Source organism: Nerophis ophidion, linkage group LG28 (assembly GCF_033978795.1).
Source record: "Nerophis ophidion isolate RoL-2023_Sa linkage group LG28, RoL_Noph_v1.0, whole genome shotgun sequence".
Lineage (NCBI taxonomy): Eukaryota > Metazoa > Chordata > Actinopteri > Syngnathiformes > Syngnathidae > Nerophis > Nerophis ophidion.
The window spans coordinates 1,163,888-1,186,387 of NC_084638.1; the positions used below are offsets into that span (position 1 = coordinate 1,163,888).

The 22,500-nt window shown below is 38.6% G+C and overlaps 1 protein-coding gene across 1 annotated transcript in view; it reads right to left on the reverse strand.

The window, feature by feature from the left end:
* The window catches only part of col6a1 (collagen, type VI, alpha 1), an 86,295-nt gene that overhangs the window by 6,742 nt on the left and 57,053 nt on the right, over window positions 1-22,500 (reverse strand). Inside the window, exons 27-31 of the mRNA XM_061890718.1 lie at window positions 10,455-10,490; window positions 10,106-10,142; window positions 6,861-6,869; window positions 3,487-3,620; window positions 3,068-3,174 (exon numbers count right to left, since the gene is read on the reverse strand). Of these exons, the coding sequence (XP_061746702.1) occupies window positions 3,068-3,174; window positions 3,487-3,620; window positions 6,861-6,869; window positions 10,106-10,142; window positions 10,455-10,490 (323 nt within the window). The remainder of the gene's footprint in view (window positions 1-3,067; window positions 3,175-3,486; window positions 3,621-6,860; window positions 6,870-10,105; window positions 10,143-10,454; window positions 10,491-22,500) is intronic.

Here is a 22,500-nt window from a genome sequence, read left to right on the forward strand (position 1 = left end):
TAATCCCAGGAACACAATCCCTACCGTCAAGCATGGTGGTGGTAGTATTATGCTCCGGGTCTGATTTGCTGCCAGTGGAACTGCTGCTTTACAGAGTTGTAGAGATTATTGGAAAACTCAAGCACTTTACAAGTGTATGCAAACTTTTGACCAGGACTGGACTTCAGCACATTGCAGTACGCGTCCATCAATGTGAGAAAATCTATGAGCAGAAGCAGACTTTTTGCTTCATTGATTAATGCCTGGGAAAACAGTTTTTATCGTTTTGAGTGGGTGTGAAGTTTAACTAACACAATACAGACAAAGAGTGATGACAAAGGGGAATAATGGTGACTCAGTGAGTGTGTGTGCTTGTAGTTCTAGCCTTCTTGAGACATCCCCAAGGAATAGTGCCGTCCATATAAGGACCGCTGAACAAGTTAGGACCGAAAATGATGGTCCCGATCCCGAAAACCATTGCATCTAATAGAGAGCCAAATACTAGAATCTGTGAACATTGCTCCAAAGTCAGGATTTTTGTTGTTGTTGTCGGTTATAATGAACTAAAAGCTTACCTTTTTTATGTTTGCATAGTGTGTATGTATTATTAATGTTGTAAATACAAATTTTTATATATCTAGAAAGGGTGGTCCTAAAGACGTAGGCATTTTTCGGAGGTCTCAAGAAGGTGACAAATACAATAATGTGTGTGTGTGTGTTTTTATATTTCTACCATTCTTGAGACATCCCCAAGGACCGGTGAACAAGTTAAGACCGAAAATCACGGTCCTGATCTGGAAAACTATTGCATCTAATAGAGAGCCAAATACTAGAATCCGTGAACATTGCTCCAAAGTCAGGATATTTTTGTTCTTGTCGTCGGTTATAATGAACTGAAAAGTTTCCTTTTTTATGTTTGCATAGTATGTATATATTATTAATGTTGTAAATACAAATCTTTATACATCTAGTAAGGGTGGTAAGACGTAGGCATTTTTTGGAGGTCTCAAGAAGATAAATACAATGTGTGTGTGTTCTTATATTTCTACCATTCTTGAGACATCACCAAGGAAAAGTGCCGTCCATATGAGGACCGGTGAACAAGTTAGGACCGAAAATTATGGTCCCGATCCGGAAAAACCTTGCATCTAATAGAGAGCCAAATACTAGAATCTGTGAACATTGCTCCAAAGTCAGGATTTTTTTGTTGTTGTTGTCGGTTATAATGAACTAAAAGCTTACCTTTTTTATGTTTGCATAGTATGTATATATTATTAATGTTGTAAATACAAATCTTTATACATCTAGTAAGGGTGGTAAGACGAAGGCATTTTTTGGAGGTCTCAAGAAGATAAATACAATGTGTGTGTGTTCTTATATTTCTACCATTCTTGAGACATCACCAAGGAAAAGTGCCGTCCATATAAGGACCGCTGAACAAGTTAGGACCGAAAATTATGGTCCCGATCCGGAAAAACCTTGCATCTAATAGAGAGCCAAATACTAGAATCTGTGAACATTGCTCCAAAGTCAGGATTTTTGTTGTTGTTGTTGTCGGTTATAATGAACTAAAAGCTTACCTTTTTTATGTTTGCATAGTATGTATATATTATTAATGTTGTAAATACAAATCTTTATACATCTAGTAAGGGTGGTCCTAAAGACGTAGGCATTTTTCGGAGGTCGCAAGAAGGTGACAAATACAAGAGTGTGTGTGTGTTCTTGTATTTGTAGCCTTCTTGAGACATCCCCAAGGAATAGTGCCGTCCATATGAGGACCGGTGAACAAGTTAGGACCGAAATCATGGTCTCAATCAGGAAAACTATTGCAGCTAATAGAGAGCCAAATACTAGAGTCTGTGAACATTGCTCCAAAGTCAGGATTTTGTTGTTGTTGTCGGTTATAATGAACTAAAAGCTTACCTTTTTTATGTTTGCATAGTATGTATATATTATTAATGTTGTAAATACAAATCTTTATACATCTAGTAAGGGTGGTAAGACGTAGGCATTTTTCGGAGGTCTCAAGAAGGTGACAAATACAAGAGTGTGTGTTCTTATATTTCTACCATTCTTGAGACACCAACAAGGAAAAGTTCCGTCCATATGAGGACCGGTGAACAAGTTAGGACCGAAAATTATGGTCCCGATCCCGAAAACTATTGCCTCTAATAGAGAGCCAAATACTAGAATCTGTGAACATTGCTCCAAAGTCAGGATTTTTGTTGTTGTTGTCGGTTATAATGAACTAAAAGCTTACCTTTTTTATGTTTGCATAGTATGTATATATTATTAATGTTGTAAATACAAATCTTTATATATCTAGAAAGGGTGGTCCTAAAGAGGGAGGCATTTTTGGGAGGTCTCAAGAAGGTGACAAATACAATAATGTGTGTGTGTGTGTTTTTATATTTCTACCATTCTTGAGACATCCCCAAGGACCGGTGAACAAGTTAAGACCGAAAATCATGGTCCCGATCTGGAAAACTATTGCATCTGATAGAGAGCCAAATACTGGAATCCGTGAACATTGCTCCAAAGTCAGGATTTTTTTGTTATTGTTGTTGGTTATAATGAACTAAAAGCTTACCTTTTTTATGTTGGCATAGTGTTTATGTATTATTAATGTTGTAAATACAAATCTTTATACATCTAGTAAGGGTGGTAAGACGAAGGCATTTTTCGGAGGTCTCAAGAAGATAAATACAATGTGTGTGTGTTCTTATATTTCTACCATTCTTGAGACATCACCAAGGAAAAGTGCCGTCCATATAAGGACCGCTGAACAAGTTAGGACCGAAAATCATGGTCCCGATCCCGAAAACCATTGCATCTAATAGAGAGCCAAATACTAGAATCCGTGAACATTGCTCCAAAGTCAGGATTTTTGTTGTTGTTGTCGGTTATAATGAACTAAAAGCTTACCTTTTTATGTTTGCATAATGTGTATATATTATTAATGTTGTAAATACAAATCTTTATACATCTAGTAAGGGTGGTAAGACGTAGGCATTTTTTGGAGGTCTCAAGAAGATAAATACAATGTGTGTGTGTGTGTGTGTGTGTGTGTGTGTGCATGACCACTCACTGTTTAAACTCGGTGAGAGTCCTGATGTTGCTTCCCAGTTGGACCACCTCCTGGGCTTGTGCGCCGCTGTACTGCACCACGCTCACTCTGGACTCATTACCTGCAAACTGAAAGGGGGGAGAAAAAAAAAAAAAAATGCCGCTTTTTTCAAATGTATCTGTTTTGTCTATCATGGTGTTTTCCTCCCTCAGCATCTCCACCCTTCCTGGCTAATTGTGAGTAAACAGGAAGAGGGGAGTCTGGAAAGATGAATAAGAGCCAGCTGAAAAACCCATGATGCCTTTTTTTTTGTTTTTCTTCCCCTGTTAGTTTGTTGTCATGACGCTATTCCCTCCCATCTCTGAGGAAGCAACTTCTTTTTTATCCCACAACATTGGAATAAAGTGAGCATCTTTAGGTATTTAAGGGGTGACAATGACCTTGACCTGCTGGTCCTTAATCAGTCGGTCTACCACGGTGATGATGAAGTCCTTGGCCAGGGCGAAGTTGGTGGAGCCGACACTCTCCGAGCTGTCCACGATGAAGGCCAGGTCCAGGGTTGCACATTTGCACTCTGACCACACAAAACATCAAATATGTCACGCCGTAAATGACAGAGCGACAGTGGAACCTCCTCAGCGGCTCTCTGCTTGACTTCCAACTGGGTTTCATTGCAAAACAAACACGCCTTTTTGGACTTTTATGTCAAACGGTCTTTGTTTTCAAGAAAATGTCATTAAAAATGAGTGACTTGTGGTAGTCCATTCTTTTTTAAACATTTTCATTCGTCAAACCATTTTTGACACCGCGGACAAACTTTTTCCACTAGAAAACAGGCCTGGGGTTCACTCAAATTGTAACATTAAATGAGTAATAAATAAATGGGTTGTACTTGGATAGCGCTTTTCTACCTTCAAGGTACTCAAAGCGCTTTGACACTACTTCCACATTCACACACACATTCACACACTGATGGAGGGAGCTGCCATGCAAGGCGCCAACCAGCACCCATCAGGAGCAAGGGTGAAGTGTCTTGCTCAGGACACAACGGACGTGACGAGGTTGGTACTAGGTGGGATTTGAACCAGGGACGGCCACTCTCCCACTGCGCCACGCCACTCACTAAATGAGTAATCTTACTCGTTATGACAGGGGTGTCCAAAGTGCGGCCCGGGGACCATTTACCGGCCCGCCACACATTCTGCAAAAATTGCAAAATTAATAGTACTGCAAAAATGAAAAAAAAAAAACATTAAAAAAAAGAGGCAATGTTGTCACAAAGCTGACATTTAGACAGTTTTTTTTGTTCCTTTTGTCTTTATTTTCTTTTTTTTTCCATTGCTCAAAAAAAAAAAAAGATCACTTTAAACTGTTTTATGTGGAAAAAATATCGCATGTGTTGTGTGGTTGCCATATAAAAACATCAAAGTTTTGACAACATGGCATGAAACAAACGAAATAATAGTTCAAACTTAAAATCGAGAGATATATATATATATACTTACATCATTTATATAATACATATATTACTATGAATGTTACTAGATACTACATATATACTCGCATCATGTATATATTAGATGTTATTATAAATGTTACTAGATACTACACATATACTTACATCATGTATATATTACATGTTATTATGAATGTTACTAGATACTACATATATACTTGCATCATGTATAAATATGTTATGAGTGTTACTAGATACTTCATATATTCTTACATCGTGTATGTATATATATATATATATATATATATATATATATATATATATATATATATATATATATATTTGATATTGAAATTTAAGTGTTAAAAGTTTTAAAAAAACTAATAAAAATGTATCACTTTATGAGTGGGGAACCTTTCGGATTTCAAATATATTTAGTAGGATTTTATTCAACTTTTCACTGTGGATTACTCAAAAATATGAAATAATTCAAATTGATCTTGAGGGCTTTAATTGCTAAATAAAGGAACTTTTCTGAAGGAATCAATAAAGTACTATCTATCTATCCATCTAAATACTGCATATTTCAGTTTTACCATAAAAAACTAAGTTGTCTTTGACAGAAAAGGCATAAAACCTTATTTGTTTTACTTTATATCAACCTCAACTTGATATAGAGATTTAATGTAAGCATTAAATAAAAAATAATAATAATAAATTTATGTATTTTTAACATTTTAGTGACTAAGACCCTCAATGCTCCCCAGGTGCCCTAAGGATTAAAAAAAACAAAATCCATATATTTTGTTATGGTTTGAAAATGAGAAATATCAAAATGCATGCTTAAATTTTTCCGTGTGCGGCCCTCTGTGGAAAAAGTTAGCACACCCCTGCTTTATGTGAATCATATTCAATAACTAGACGAGGCAATGAAATGCTTAATAGAATTTAGGATGAATGTAGAAATGGTTTAAATGTTGAAGAGTTTGAATTTCAAGGAAAAAACGGGAATTTGGTGTGGAACTTGGGGAAAGTGTTAGTTTGAATGTCCAGGATGAGTGGAATGTGTTCACGTTGGAATCAGTTGAAAAATGTGGGAATTGTGCAACTTGGAAAAATGTCCCATTCAATTCAATGAGAACTTTCTGGAAATTTGGGAAAAGCGGGATTTTTTTGAAAATGATTAAGAGCTAAATGAGCTAAACTAAATGAGCTGAATTGGTGTGTGTGTGTATATATATATATATATATATATATATATATATATATATATATACATACACACATATATATATACATATACATACATTATATAGAGAGATATATATACATATATATATTATATATAAACATATTTATATACATATATATATATATATATATATATATACACACACATATATATATACATACATACATATATATACACATACATTATATATAGATATATATACATATATGCATATATTATATATAAACATATATATACACACATATATAGAGATATATATATATACATACATATATATGTTATACATATATATTTATATACATATATATGTATATACATGTGTGTATATATATATATAAACACATATATGTGTTCATATGTAAAAGTGTATATGTATATATATATATGTGTGTATATATATTTGTATGTATATATACACACATATATATATATATACATACACACACACACATATATATATATACACACTTATATATAAACGCACGCACGCACGCACACACACACACACACACACACACACAAGGCAGTAAAAGGGATGATTAAACAAAACAGAGGTCATCGTCAAGGACCCACTAGATAGGTCTCCAATTAGCTAAACGGATTCAATAACTCCACGGCGACGTTTTTGAGGAATTTTCTGAGGAATATAGGAAACTGGAAGAATCCAAAAAGAATTCCATGATCATTTAAAAATATTAACACAGACATTTGTAAAAACGTGTTAGCATATTAGCTATGGCTAACAGCGCTAACGGTATTTCATTAGGATAGAATGTCCAAAGATACATGAAAACACTCCGATAGACATCACGCATGGGACAGTTTAGTACATTTAAACCGTTTTAGTTATATTGTTAATCTTACAATTGTTGCTTGGAGTGACGAACAAAGAATCCATCCGAGTAGAAACGCTACGGATGGCTAGAAAATATTCGCCGCATTGTTTTTAAGCCCCAGGGCTCAAAGTGTAGGAAATATTCTGGCTTATCGTCCGGAATTTTACAGTGTATTGTTTTCCAAAAACGTTATTTTAACTACAAACTGTGTGACGTTTGGGGCTTCGGAGGTTCCATTGTGACTGTTTTCATTTGTTGGCATTGACTTACCACAGCATGCTGGGAGGTGGTCCAAATCACGGGGAAAAACACACAAATCAGAAGAAAATTAATCAAGAGTGCAGGGGGGGAAAAAAATAACGTTAACATTCCTTAGGGTTCGATTGCACGTTTTACTGATTAGCAGGGGGTGAAAAGGGCAAGAGAGGAAGAAACATGTGGTAAATACAGTCAAGGTCAAAAGTGGTAAAGAACATGTCATGGCTGTCTTGAGTTTACAATACTTTCTACAACTCTTCTTTTTTTTTTTGGAGTGATTGGAGCACATTGTTAGTCAAGCTTGTGCTTGAGTTTTTGACCGCTCCTCTTGACAAAATTGGTGCAGTTCTGCTAAATTTGGTGGTTTTCTGACATGGACTTGTTTCCAGGAACACTAGGCCTACCGTCAAGCATGGTGGTGGTAGCATTATGCTCCTGTTTTGCTGCCAATGGAACTGGTGCTTTACAGAGAGTAAATGGGACAATGGAAAAGGAGGATTGCCTCCAAATTCTTCAGGATAACCTGAAAAGCTGGGGTTTGGTGTGGAAGAATACATGTATGTATGTATGTATATATATATATATATATATATATATATATATATATATATGTATGTATATATGTATATGTATATATATATATATCTCCAATGGGCTCACCACCCATAGGAGGGGCCATAGAGGTCGGGTGCATTGTGAGCTGGGCGGCAGCCGAAGGCAGGGCACTTGGCGGTCCGATCCTCGGCTACAGAAGCTAGCTCTTGGGACGTGGAACGTCACCTCACTGGGGGGGAAGGAGCCTGAGCTAGTGCGCGAGGTAGAGAAGTTCCGGCTGGATATAGTCGGACTCACCTCGACGCACAGCAAGGGCTCTGGAACCAGTTCTCTCGAGAGGGACTGGACCCTCTTCCACTCTGACGTTGCCGGCAGTGAGAGGCGACGGGCTGGGGTGGCAATTCTGGTTGCCCCCCGGCTCAAAGCCTGTACGTTTGAGTTCAATCCGGTGGACGAAAGGGTAGCCTCCCTTCGCCTTCGGGTGGGGGGACGGGTCCTGACTGTTGTTTGTGCTTATGCACCAAATAGCAGTTCAGAGTACCCAACCTTTTTGGGTACACTCGAGGGAGTACTGGAAAGTGCTCCTCCGGGTGATTCCCTTGTCCTACTGGGAGACTTCAACGCTCATGTTGGCAACGACAGTGAAACCTGGAGAGGCGTGATTGGGAAGAATGGCCGCCCGGATCTGAACCCGAGTGGTGTTTTGCTATTGGACTTCTGTGCTGGTCACGGATTGTCGATAACAAACACCATGTTCAAACATAAGGGTGTCCATATGTGCACTTGGCACCAGGACACCCTAGGCCGCAGTTCCATGATCGACTTTGTAGTTGTGTCATCGGATTTGCGGCCTCATGTTTTGGACACTCGGGTGAAGAGAGGGGCGGAGCTTTCTAGCGATCACCACATGGTGGTGAGTTGGCTGCGATGGTGGGGGAGGATGCCGGACAGACCTGGCAGGCCCAAGCGCATTGTGAGGGTCTGCTGGGAACGTCTGGCAGAGTCTCCTGTCAGACAAAGTTTCAATTCCCACCTCCGGAGGAACTTTGAACATGTCACGAGGGAGGTGCTGGACATTGAGTCCGAGTGGACCATGTTCCGCACCTCTATTGACAAGGCGGCAGTTCGGAGCTGTGGCCGCAAGGTTGTTGGTGCCTGTCGTGGCGGTAATCCCAGAACCCGTTGGTGGACACCAGCGGTGAGGGATGCCGTCAAGCTGAAGAAGGAGTCCTATCGGGTTCTTTTGGTTCATAGGACTCCGGAGGCAGTGGACAGGTACTGATGGGCCAAGCGGTGTGCAGCTTTAGCGGTCGCGGAGGCAAAAACTCGGACATGGGAGGAGTTCGGGGAAGTCATGGAAAACGACTTCCGGACGGCTTCGAAGCGATTCTGGACCACCGTCCGCCGCCTCAGGAAGGGGAAGCAGTGCACTATCAATCAATCAATCAATGTTTACTTATATAGCCCTAAATCACTAGTGTCTCAAAGGGCTGCACAAACCACTACAACATCCTCGGTAGGCCCACATAAGGGCAAGGAAAAACTCACACCCAGTGGGACGTCGGTGACAATGATGACTATGAGAACCTTGGAGAGGACCAAAGCAATGGATGTCGAGTGGGTCTAACATGATACTGTGAAAGTTCAATCCACAATGGATCCAACACAGTCGCGAGAGTCCAGTCCAAAGCGGATCCAACACAGCAGCGAGAGTCCCGTTCACAGCGGAGCCAGCAGGAAACCATCCCAAGCGGAGGCGGATCAGCACTGTGTATGGTGCGGATGGTGTTCTGCTGACCTCAACTGCGGATGTTGTGGATAGGTGGAGGGAATACTTTGAGGACCTCCTCAATCCCACCAACACGTCTTCCTTTGAGGAAGCGGTTCCTGGGGAATCTGTGGTGGGCTCTCCTATTTCTGGGGCTGAGGTCGCTGAGGTAGTTAAAAAGCTCCTATGCGGTCCTCTCCAAGGTTTCTCATAGTCATCATTGTCACTGTCGCCGACGTCCCACTGGGGTGAGTTTTTCCTTGCCCTTATGTGGGCCTACCGAGGATGTCGTGGTGGTTTGTGCAGCCATTTGAGACACTAGTGATTTAGGGCTATATAAATAAACATTGATTGACTGATGTTGTTTTTTTTTGTGCTCCAATCACTCTATCACAAAAAAAAATTAAGTGTTGTAGCCATGACGTTATATCCTTTACAAGTGGGGGGGGGTTGCCCACATATGCAGTCCACTCCAAGGTTTCTCATAGTCATCATTGTCACTGTCAACGACGTCCCACTGGGGTGAGTTTTTCCTTGCCCTTATGTGAGACACCAGTGATTTAGGGCTATATAAATAAACATTGATTGACTGATGTTTGAATGTGAGTGTGAATGTTGTCCGTCTATCTGTGTTGGCCCTGCAATTAGGTGGCGACTTGTCCAGGGTGTACCCCGCCTTCCGCCCGATTGTAGCTGAGATAGGCGCCAGCGCCCCCCGCGACCCCAAAAGGGAATAAGCGGTAGAAAATGGACGGATGAATGACTGATGTTGTTCTTTTTGCGACCACCAAGTAGGTGCTCCAATCACTCTATCACAAAATAAAAATAAAGTGTTGTAGCCATGACGTTATATCCTTTACAAGTGTATGTAAACTTTTGACCGCCACTGTATGTTTTGTGTAGAACTTTTTGGGGAGAAAAAAAAAAAACTCACAGCAGAGCTTCATGATGATATCCAGAATTTCACATTCCTGAAGGAGAGAGGCGGAGTTAGAGTCCAGCAACACACTCTTAAAAACCTTACATAACTTTACCGAAAAGGGCCAAAAACTTTTTTTTTTTAAAAAGGCGGGAAAGAGAAAAACACCATGAGGACTGTGGGATTCGGTGTTTCAGGAAATTGGACGTGTGCCTTCGGACTGAAGCTGGAGTATCGCATTCAAAGATCCAATTTTGCAGGCTCTTTAGGGAATTAAGTCTAAGTCTTCGGTCTGGCGGCTAATATATGTGTGAGGGATCAGACTAAGTAGACTCCTTTTTTTTCTTATTTTTGATATACTTACATCAGTTCCTGGTGGTCCGGGAGGGCCAGACGGTCCCTGAAAGACAGATAAAGAGTTGGAATAGAGATAGGGAGACAACAAAAAAAGCATTTATATATATAAAAAAAAAAAATCTGTGTGTAATAATGATTATTTCCCACTTCCAAGGGCCTCTTCTGGAGAAAATCAGCAGCAGTCCCACGCGTTTGCAACATGTGAATCCTCTGCTTTTTTATTCCCAGGGACATCTGTTTTGTTTTAGCCGACATTAACTCCAGGTTTAAGAGCATTTTTTTTTAGTCAGAGGCGCTCGCTCGCAGGAACACGAGCAGACAATGAGTTGGCGTTCAAGCACAAAAACCGTGTCTAGAGATATGCTGAATTTATAGTAGTGGTCAAAAGTGTAGATACACGTGTAAAGAACATGATGTCATGGTTTCCGATCATTTCTACAATTTATTTTATTGTGATGTAGTGATTGGAGCACATACTTGTCGGTCACAAAAAAAACATTCATGAAGTTCAGTTCTTTTATGATGTTTTGCAGCAAAACAGGCCCAGACCGTAATACGACCACCACCATGTTTGACGGTATGTATGCTGTTCCTGGGATTAAAGGCCTCATCTTTTCTCCTCCAAACATATTGCTGGGTATTGTGGCCAAACAACTCCATCTTTGTTTCATCCGACCACAGAACTTTCCTCCAGTAGGTCTTATCTTTGTCCATGTGATGTCGGATGAAACAATACCCAGCAATATATTTGGAGGAGAAAATGTGAGGCCTTTAATCCCAAGAACACCACACCTACTGTAAAGCATGGTGGTGTTGGTATGATGCTATGGGCCTGTTTTACTTCCAATGGACCTGGTGCTTTACAGAGGAGGATTACCTCCAAATTCCAAAGCCATTCCTTTACCACTTTTGACGTGTGTTTGGGGGTCATTGTCCTGTTGGAACACCCAACTGTGCCCAAGACCCAACCTCCGGGCTGATGATTTTAGATTGTCCTGAAGAATTTGGAGGTAATCCTCCTTTTTACTCTAAGTAAAGCACCATTTCCATTGGCAGCAAAACAGGCCCAGAACATAATATGACCACCATCATGCTTGACGGTAGGCATGGTGTTCCTGGGATTAAAGGCCTCATCTTTTCTCCTCCAAACATATTGCTGGGTATTGTGGCCAAACAACTCCATCTTCGTTTCATCCGACCACAGAACTTTCCTCCAGAAAGTCTTATCTTTGTCCATGTGATGTCGGATGAAACAATACCCAGCAATATAATTGGAGGAGAAAAAGTAAGGCCTTTAATCCCAAGAACACCACACCTACTGTAAAGCATGGTGGTGTTGGTATGACGCTATGGGCCTGTTTTACTTCCAATGGACCTGGTGCTTTACAGAAGAGGATTACCTCCAAATTCCAAAGCCATTCATTTACCACTTTTGACGTGTGTTTGGGGGTCATTGTCCTGTTGGAACACCCAACTAGGCCCAAGATGATTTTAGGTTGTCCTGAAGAATTTGGAGGTAATGGTAATTTTTAATCTAGTAAAGCACCATTTCCATTGGCAGCAAAACAGGCCCAGAGCATAATACTACCACCACCATGCTTGGCGGTAGATATGGTGTTTCTGGGATTAAAGGCCACACCTTTTCTCCTCCAAACATATTGTTATAATTAAGGTTAAAGTTCCAATGATTGTCAGACACACACTAAGTGTGGCGAAATCTGTCCTCTGCATTTGACCCATCACCCTTGTTCACCCCCCCTTGGGAGGTGAGGGGAGCAGTGGGCAGCAGCGGTGCCGCGCCCGGGAATCATTTTTGGTGCTTTAACCCCCAATTCCAACCTTTGATGCTGAGTGTCAAGCAAAGGAAAGTAATGGGTTCCATTTTTATAGTCTTTGGTGTAACTCACAACCTGCCGATCTCAGGGCAGACACTTTATTGCTGGATATTGTGGCCAAACAGCTAAAAAATTGTGTTTCTTCTGACTTCACATGGACAAAGAAAAAACCTGGAGGAAGGTTCTGAGGTCAGATGAAACAAAAATGGAGCTGTTTGGCCACAATACCCAGCAATATGTTTGGAGGAGAAAAGGTGAGGGCTTTAATCCCATGAACAACATGCCTACTGCCAAGCATGGTGGTGGTAGTATTATGCTATTGGCCTGTTTTGGTGCTTTACAGAGAGGAAATGGGACAACGAGAAAGGAGGATTACCGTATTTGCTTGAATTTCCGCTGGGTTTATAGTATGCGCCTGACTAGAATTACTGCCGGGTCAAAGTCGTATCGCAAAATAATTAGCGCATGCTTAGCATTACCGCTGGCTCAGGATTAACGCCGGGTCAAACTCGTTTCGCAAAATATTACTTTTATTAGCGCCGGATCAAACTCGTTTCGCAAAATAATTAGCATATGCCTAGAATTTCCGCAGGGTCAAACTCGTCACGTCACGAGTGACACTTCACCAAAATGGAGGAGGCTGATTTCAATCATTTGAAATCGCATAAAGGGAAGAAGATTAAGCGCTATTCAGTAGTATTTAAGGTCCAAGCTATTGAATATGCTAAAAAGAACAGTAAGCAGCTGTGTTTTATTAATATACCGTAGCTGCGTGTGTCAAATATGAGTCATTAAATGACTCCCGCCTCCTGGTGGTAGAGGGCGCTAGTGATCCTTCTTGCGACTACTCGGCTGCAGAAGAAGTGACAACGAGCAGCGTGTTTATTTTTTCCTCTCACTTGCACTTTTAACATGGAGGATTACATATCTAAAATAAAACCGTTTTCTAAACTGTACTTTCAATTGAAGCAGGAGGTAATAAAGGAAGATCTCCATCGAGACAGAGAGACTTTTAAAACTGAAGGAAGATAAGGAAGACTTCTATAAACAAGTTATCGATGCTTTTGATCAGAACGTAAGTAAAGGTAAGACCATAATAAAAAATGTTTAATTAAATGTGCTTTTCATGATGGTATCCTTACATCACACTCAAATTATTGCGGTGAAACTTGCCAAGGGACATGTAAGCAGATATTAACAATGCTGTATGTATACTTATGACACATTTTCAGTAGAGCCATAATAAATTCATAAAAGAAGCAAACTTCATGAATGTTTTTTTTTTTTGTGACCAACATGTGCTCCAATCACTCAGAAAAAAAAAAAAAAAAGAGAGAGAGAGAGAGAGAGAGAGAGAGAGAGAGAGAGACAGACAGCCATGACTTTATGTTCTTTACACGTGTATGTAAACTTTTGACCACGGAGCTGATGCTTTTACTAGTGGAACCTGCATCCAAACATATGTTTATATTTAGAGACATTGTGTGGGTTTTCACATTGTCCTATAAAAGAGCGTAACTATGAATAGTAACAACAAACAAACGCTTACATAAAGAAAGTTTCCATTGCCGTCATTCATTTGATACTTTGTGCCTGTTAGCAGATTCTCCAGGATTATGCACGCCTAAGCGGAGACTCTTATTTTGAAAATGGGGATGTAAAAAATGTCACTTTTCGCTTAAGTTACGATCAGGGATGGGTGTTTACGATTTGCAACCAGGACCCCTATTTTTGGTGCCTGGTTGCTCTTTGCACTTAGGTACTCGGAGATCACTCCAGCAGCACTGAGTGCAACATGACTTACATCATGTATATATTACATGTTATTATGAATGTTACTAGATACTACATATGTACTTGCATCATGTATATATTACATGTTATTATGAATGTTACTAGATACTACATATGTACTTACATCATGTATATATTACATGTTATTATGAATGTTACTACATACTACATATATACTTACATCATGTATATATTACATGTTATTATGAATGTTACTAGATACTACAAATATACATACATCATGCATACATTACATGTTATTATGAATGTTACTAGATACTACATATATACTTACATCATGTATATATTACAGGTAATTATGAATGTTACTAGATACTACATATATATTTACATGAAGTATTTCATATATATATTATTATGAATGTTACTAGATACTATATATATATATACACTAACATCATGTATATATTACATGTTTTTATCAATGTCACTAGATACTACATATATACTTACATAATGTATATATTATATGTTATTATGAATGTTACTACATAACATATATACTTACATCATGTATATATTACATGTTATTATGAATGTTACTACATGACATACACTTACATCATGTTATTATGAATGTTACTAGATACTACATATATACTTACATGATGTAGATATTACATGTTATTATGAATGTTACTGGATACTTCATATATACTTACATTATGTATATATTACATGTTTTTATGACTGTTAATAGATACTACATATATACTTACATCATCTATATATTACATGTTATTATGAATGTTACTGGATACTACATACATACTTACATCATGTATACATTACATGCTATTATGATTGTTACTACATGACAGATACTTACATCATGTATATATTAGATGCTATTATGAATGTTACTATTATTATTAATGTTCGGTCAGACTGATTTAGACAAAATACATCTACATACAATATACATTATGTTCTGCTAAAATAAACAAACTAAATTTACAATAAATATGTTTTTTTAACTAAATCGTCAATAAAAATAAAAGTGCAAATGTAAATACTTTGGTCATAATTTTTGCGCTTAAGAAATGTCTTTATGAATTTCACTCTCATTGTTTTATATCAGGCCTGGGCAATTATTTTGACTCGGGGGGGGGGCCACATTTAGAGGAAAAAAAAGTGTCTATTTTTATGAACACTAATACAAAACCTCACAATTGAATGCTAAAAACTTTACGACGGACCGCCTTCAAAAACGTAATGTAATTTTAATTTTTTTTCCTACGAAGGATAAAACACTGAATATCGACAAAATATGAACGTCACACCCCTTTTCGATCAACACATTTTACAATCAAGTGAAACGCAACAAAAATGCAACAAACAGTGAAATGTGAACACTGGGCCCTATGGTTAATAAACACTGGTATAAAGTATAGTCATCATTTTTGCAAAAAAAAACACGCCCAGGGCTCCCATTATTTCAGCGTCATAGTGAGTTGATTTTTCACGCTCATTTTATTTATTTTTACTGTTTTTAGATAAGTCGGTCCATGAAAATAACGCGTACGTTAAATCGGTCCCTGGCGGGGAAAAAAGGTCGGGGAACCCCTGGGTTATTCGACCAGGAAAGACGCCACAGTTCAAAGCATCGGAGACTTGAAAACAGTTTTGCAGCAAAAACCAAAAAAACCCCAAAAACTCTGGACCTGGAACTTGGACTGGTGTAAAGACAGAGGCAGATTCTCGCGTTGACATTTTAAAAGGAGGACCTGGAACTTGGACTCGTGTAAAGACAGAGGCAGATTCTCGCCTTGACATTTTAAAAGGAGGACCTGGAACTTGGACTGGTGTAAAGACAGAGGCAGATTCTCGCGTTGACATTTTAAAAGCTCCTAAAAGGCGGCGCCAGGGGCCGCCCCGCCCTACACGCGGATCACAAGTCGTGCTTAGGGCCTACCTAAAAAGGCGGAAAATCTTGAAATGTCAATCGATGACTCACAGGGCGATTTTCACCGCATACTCATTCCCAGCCCTTTCCTGCTCCATCCCTGTTAGAGACACGATCAGTGTCCCTTTTGGCACACGGCGTTCATGTACTGGGTATGATCCCTGGCAGAAATTGTGGCAGAAAGCTTTGCCAATTTATGTTTGGATTACAATAAAAAACGGACTTTTTTTTTTCTTTCCTACGCTTCGAACCCCGAGACTCATGAAATGGTGCAAATAATGTATGGGTTTTTCTTCGCTGTCATGCAAATAGTTTGGGGGAAAAAAGACAAGTAAAGACACTGAAAAAGTGTGTTATTGTTTCCGTAATTTTTTGGGACGGTGCAAATATGCTGCTCTTTTCTTTTTTTGCTGCAGCTGTTACATATACTGTAATATTGTACATGATAATATATTATATACTGTATATATAAAATGTGTGTATTACATAAATGTTATATTTTATATTGCTACTATGGTAAATTTTTAGTCTACTTTATAGCTTTTGTTTACGCCCTCTATTTGTGCATTATCCTTTCCATCCTTATCCTTTGTAACTGTGGAACAATTTCCCTTCCTTATGACTAGAGTTTGTTTAAGTCAAAGGATGAGTTCACTCACTGTAGGTCCTTCTGTTTGGACCGAGCTTTCGAGCAGAAGTACAGATGCTGTCCCGTCTTCTAGCCGTCCGTAGCGTTTCTACTTGTACTTGTACTTCATTCGTCACTCCAAGCAACGTTTGTACATTTTAAAAATACAACTAAAACAATTCTTACTCATTAAGCCGTCCCATGTGTGATGCATGTCGGAGTGTTTTCGTGCACACTCGTACGTGCTGTCGTATTGTAATGAAGCTTACATCGTTAGCATTAGATAATAATATGAGTGTCTGTGTTATAATCTGATTCTTTTTTAATTGTTTCTGTTTCGTAAAATCACCAAAACCTCACCCCGAAGGTATTTAGTCTTATAAGCTGGTTGGAGAGCCAGCTTCCGCAGCTAGTGGGTCCAACACGATGACTTCTGTTTTGTTTGATCAGCCGTTTTACTGCCTTGTTACAGACATCGTTTGGAAACAATTAAGGTCTGTAAATAACTAATTTCACAACGTATATGTATATATATATATATATATATATATATATATATATATATATGTATGTGGCTTATAGTCCAGTGCGGCTAATATATGGAAAATGTTTTTTCTTCTAAAATGTAATGAGTGTGTCTTATATACCAGTCCGCTCTATAATCCGGAAAATATGGTATGTAAACGTATATATATATATATATATATATATATATATATATATATATACACACACACACACACACATATATATGTGTGTATATATATGTATGTGTGTGTATATATATAAATACATACACACACACACACACACACACACACACAGATATATACACATATATATATATATATACACACAAATATATATATATACTGTATATATATATACACATATATTGTATATATATATTATATATATATATACACATACACACACACACACACACACACACACACACACACACACACACACACACACACACACACACACACACACACACACACACACACACACACACACACACACACACACACACACACACACACACACACACACACACACACACTGTATTTTCCAGACTATTGAGCGTCGCACCCACAACATTTTAGGGGAAAAAAATATCCATAAATTATTCAGACTCTGATTACAAGCTGTAGATATATACATTATGAAATTAGTTCTTTACACAAAAAGATTCTGTAAATGTTTATTTACACACCTTAATTGTTTCCAAATGCTGTCTGTAACAAGGCAGTAAAACGGCCGATCAAACAAAACAAAAGTCATCCTCATGGACCCGCCAGCTGCGGAAGCTAGCTCTCCGATTAGCTAAACTGATTCAATAACTCCACGGTGACGTTTTGGTGAATTCTCTCAGGAATTTTTGTACACGTAAATATTTCTCAATTATGTCCAAAATATGCATGTAATGATTTATTTGTGTTGCCTCAAACGGTATAGGATTCTGCTTAGTGCCCCGATTTAACCAGGCAAAAGCAATATAGCAACAAAAACAACAAAAAAATGTCCACTACGGATAATGCAGGTTTTTAAAATAAAACTAAATATTGAAGGGAGAAGTCCGCTTCTCTGGTCCTTTGTTTTTTGGGGAATGTGGTCCTTAGAATTATTTAGTTCATGGGTGTCAAACTCAAATTTGGTCCGCCATGTAATTTATTTTGGTCCTTGAGACAATATTAAATGAACATTAGTGCTGGCCCGCCGGTATTATACAGCGGCGGTGCATTCACCGCTAATTCTAATACTTGCCAACTCTCATGACTTTCCCAGGAGACTCCCGAATTTCAGTGACCCCCCCCCCCCCCCCCCCGAAAATCTACCGGGGCAACCATTCTCCCGAATTTCTCCCGATTTCCACTCGGACAACAATATTGGCGGCGTGCCTTAAAGGTACTGCTTTTAGCGTCCTCTACAACCTGTTGTCATGTCCGCTTTTCCAGCCCAGTCACCAAATATATGCGGATTCTACGCACACACACAAGTGAATACGAGGCATATTTGGTCAACAGTCATACAGGTCACACTGAGGGTGGCCTTATAAACAACTTTAACACTGTTACAAATATGCACCACGCTGTGAACCCACACCAAACAAGAATGACAAACACATTTCGGGAGAACATCCGCACTGTAACACAACAGAACAAATACCCAGAACCCTTTGCAGCACTAACTCTTCCGGGACACTACAATATACACCAACAAACCTTGATTTTGCCTGTCACTATAAAGTTATATAAGCCTTGCTTGTTCAATATTCAATGCAAAACTTGTTTGGGTCCCCATTAAAAGGTCAAGTTGTTCAACTTTGGCCCGCGGCTTTGTTCCCTTTAGAATTTTGGCCCACTCTGTATTTGAGTTTGACACCCCTGCTCTAGTTGAATATCACTGCTTTAGGAGATCAAGATTGAGAATCTTTCCAGTATTGGGTCTGTGGTCCCCAAAAAGTGGGGAGTACACACTCAAAACATGATTAGTGCGTGCCTTAAGACTTTTACTGGTGCATTCTTTCGAAGCAGCAAAGTTGGAGGCCTCCCGCAAAAAAAAAAGAAAAATCAAAGAAGAACAAAGTAGAAGCAGGCTTTAGTGTTTCCTGCCTGCAGCACAAAGTCATCCGGTACAAAACCAGATGAAAGTCATTTGAAAAGACATTCAAGGACTCTTTGATGGTACACTAATGGGATCAAGATTAAAAAAAAACTGTCATTTTAGATGCCATCTGTGCAACTCACAGACTGAATATGAAGGTTAAATATTCAAGCGACTATACCAGGGATATTCTGCTCAATTCTTTTGAGGGACACATTTCCTGAAAGCTAAGAATATGAGGTCTCCCTTCACCGATGGACCTGCTTGGCCGATATGTGACCTGTATCAGACTTCGTGTCAATATCAACAGTGCCATTCCAAATTTTCCTATGTGGATATAAGTGGAATATGTATGAGTGCTCTGGTCAAAATTAATCCGCCAAAGTCATCAAAAAGCAATAAGAGTCATAATTATTCGCCAAAAATACAAAATAAATAGTTGACAAATTAATAAGAAAACAGGCGGAAATAGAATTTAGGGCAGGGGTCACCAACCTTTTTAATAAATAAATAAATGGGTTGTACTTGTATAGCGCTTTTCTACCTTCAAGGTACTCAAAGCGCTTTGACACTACTTCCACATTCACACACTGATGGAGGGAGCTGCCATGCAAGGCGCCAACCAGCACCCATCAGGAGCAAGGGTGAAGTGTCTTGCTCAGGACACAACGGACGTGACGAGGTTGGTACTAGGTGGGATTTGAACCAGTGACCCTCGGGTTGCACACGGCCACTCTCCCACTGCGCCACGCCGTCCCTTTTTGAAACCAAAAACTATTCTTGAGTACTGATTAATGCAAAGGGCTACCAGTTTGATACACACTTAAATAAATGGTATTTCTGTCTGTCATTCAGACGTACATTTTTTTTTCCTTTTATGGAAGGTTTTTTGTCGAGAATAAATGATGAATAAAAACACTCAATTGAACGAAAACACGAAAAAAATGAAAATTAAATTTCGACTCTTTAAAATTCAAAATTATACTGAAAAAAATGAAGAGAAAAACGAGCTGATTTGAATCTTTTCGAGAAAATTTAAAAAATAACTTATGGAACATCATTAGTCATTTTTCCCATTTAAGATTAATTTTAGAATTTTGATGACATGTTTTAAATAGGTTAAAATCCAATCTGCACTTTGTTAGAATATATAACAAATTGGACCAAGATATATTTCTAACAAAGACCAATCATAGAAATCTATGTAGATTTTCCAGAGCAAAATTTTTAAAAGAAATTCAAAGGACTTTGAAATAAGATTTAAATTTGATTCTACAGATTTTCTAGATTTGCCAGAATAGTTTTTTTGAATTTTAATCATAAGTTTGAAGAAATATTTCACAAATATTCTTCATCGAAAAAACAGAAGCTAAAATGGAGAATTTAATTAAAATGTGTTTATTATTCTTTACAATAAAAAAAAAAAATACTTGAACATTGATTTAAATTGTCAGGAAAGAAGAGGAAGGAATTTAAAAGGTAAAAAGTTATATGTGTTTAAAAATCCAAAAATCATTTATAAAGGTTGTATTTTTTCCTCTAAAATTGTCTTTCTGAAAGTTATAAGAAGCAAAGTAAAAAAATTAATGAATTTATTTAAACAAGTGAAGACCAAGTCTTTAAAATATTTTCTTGGATTTTCAAATTCTATTTGAGTTTTGTCTCTCTTAGAATTAAAAATGTTTAGCAAAGAGAGACCAGCTTGCTAGTAAATAAATACAATCTAAAAAATAGAGGCAGCTCACTGGTAAGTGCTGCTATTTGAGCCAGCGGGCGACTCATCTGGTCCTTACGGGCGACCACGTTGGTAACCCCTGTTTTAGGGACTTAAGTGGGGTTGTTCGATATACCGGTACTAGTATAGTATCGCGGTACTAATGAATCAATTTATTTATATATATTTTTTTTTACCGGGCATGTTGTCGCGTCGTGACATTGCTGATTATATCAGCAGTGGAGCATGTTCGGCAGCGCACAATAAAAGAGTACTTACAAGCAGACAGTGTGTAGACAGGAAAAGGGAGAACGGACGCATTTTGGCTTTAAAAACTATCGATAAAAGGGAAGTTAAACCACTAAAACGCCCTCAGGGGGAGGAACTTTAAGACATGGCTAGCGAGCTAGCGGCTAACGTCCGTCCGTTGTGTTTTAGCTACTTCTAAATCACTAATCCTCGCTAAAGTTAAACAAATCTGCATCTGCAGTAAACAAACTACAGAAAAAAATGTATAACGGCGATTTGGGGGCGGGGTTTAGCGGCGATGACCAATAAGAACGCGGAGTTGGAATATATTTACAACACTTTATGTACATATTTATATCATATTTAAATATTTATATACTATGTAACTACAAGCTCCATTCACAGACAGAGTCCCATTGCTTTTATCAGCGGTCGAACGAGTCAAAAGCCGAAAAAAATTAAAAAATAAAATATATATATATATTTTTTTATTTATCTATTTATTTTATTAATTTTTTTTATTTGTGGCGGCCGTAATTCTTTCGTGGCGAGCTGCCACAAATAAAGGAATGTGTGGGAAACCCTGCCATTGTTCTATGTTTGCTTGCAATGTTAAAATGTCAATGCAAGCATCTGCCAATTTGTTTACATGGTCCAAGTTCCTCCATACAACAATGCAAGCATCTGCCAATGTGTTTACATGGTCCAAGTTCCTCCATACAACAATGCAAGCGTCTGCCAATTTGTTTACATGGTCCAAGTTCCTCCATACAACAATGCAAGCATCTGCCAATGTGTTTACATGGTCCAAGTTCCTCCATACAACAATGCAAGCATCTGCCAATGTGTTTACATGGTCCAAGTTCCTCCATACAACAATGCAAGCGTCTGAAAATGTGTTTTACATGGTCCAAGTTCCTCTCTACAACAATGCAAGCGTCTGAAAATGTGTTTTACATGGTCCAAGTTCCTCTCTACAACAATGCAAGGGTCTGCCAATGTGTTTACATGGTCCAAGTTCCTCCATACAACAATGCAAGCATCTGCCAATGTGTTTACATGGTCCAAGTTCCTCCATACAACAATGCAAGCGTCTGAAAATTTGTTTTACATGGTTCAAGTTCCTCTCTACAACAATGCAAGGGTCTGCCAATGTGTTTACGTGGTCCAAGTTCCTCCATACAACAATGCAAGCATCTGCCAATGGGTTTACATGGTCCAAGCTTCTCCGTAAAAAATGCAAACATCTGCCAATGTGTTTTACATGGTCCAAGGTCAGCCATATCATAATGCAAG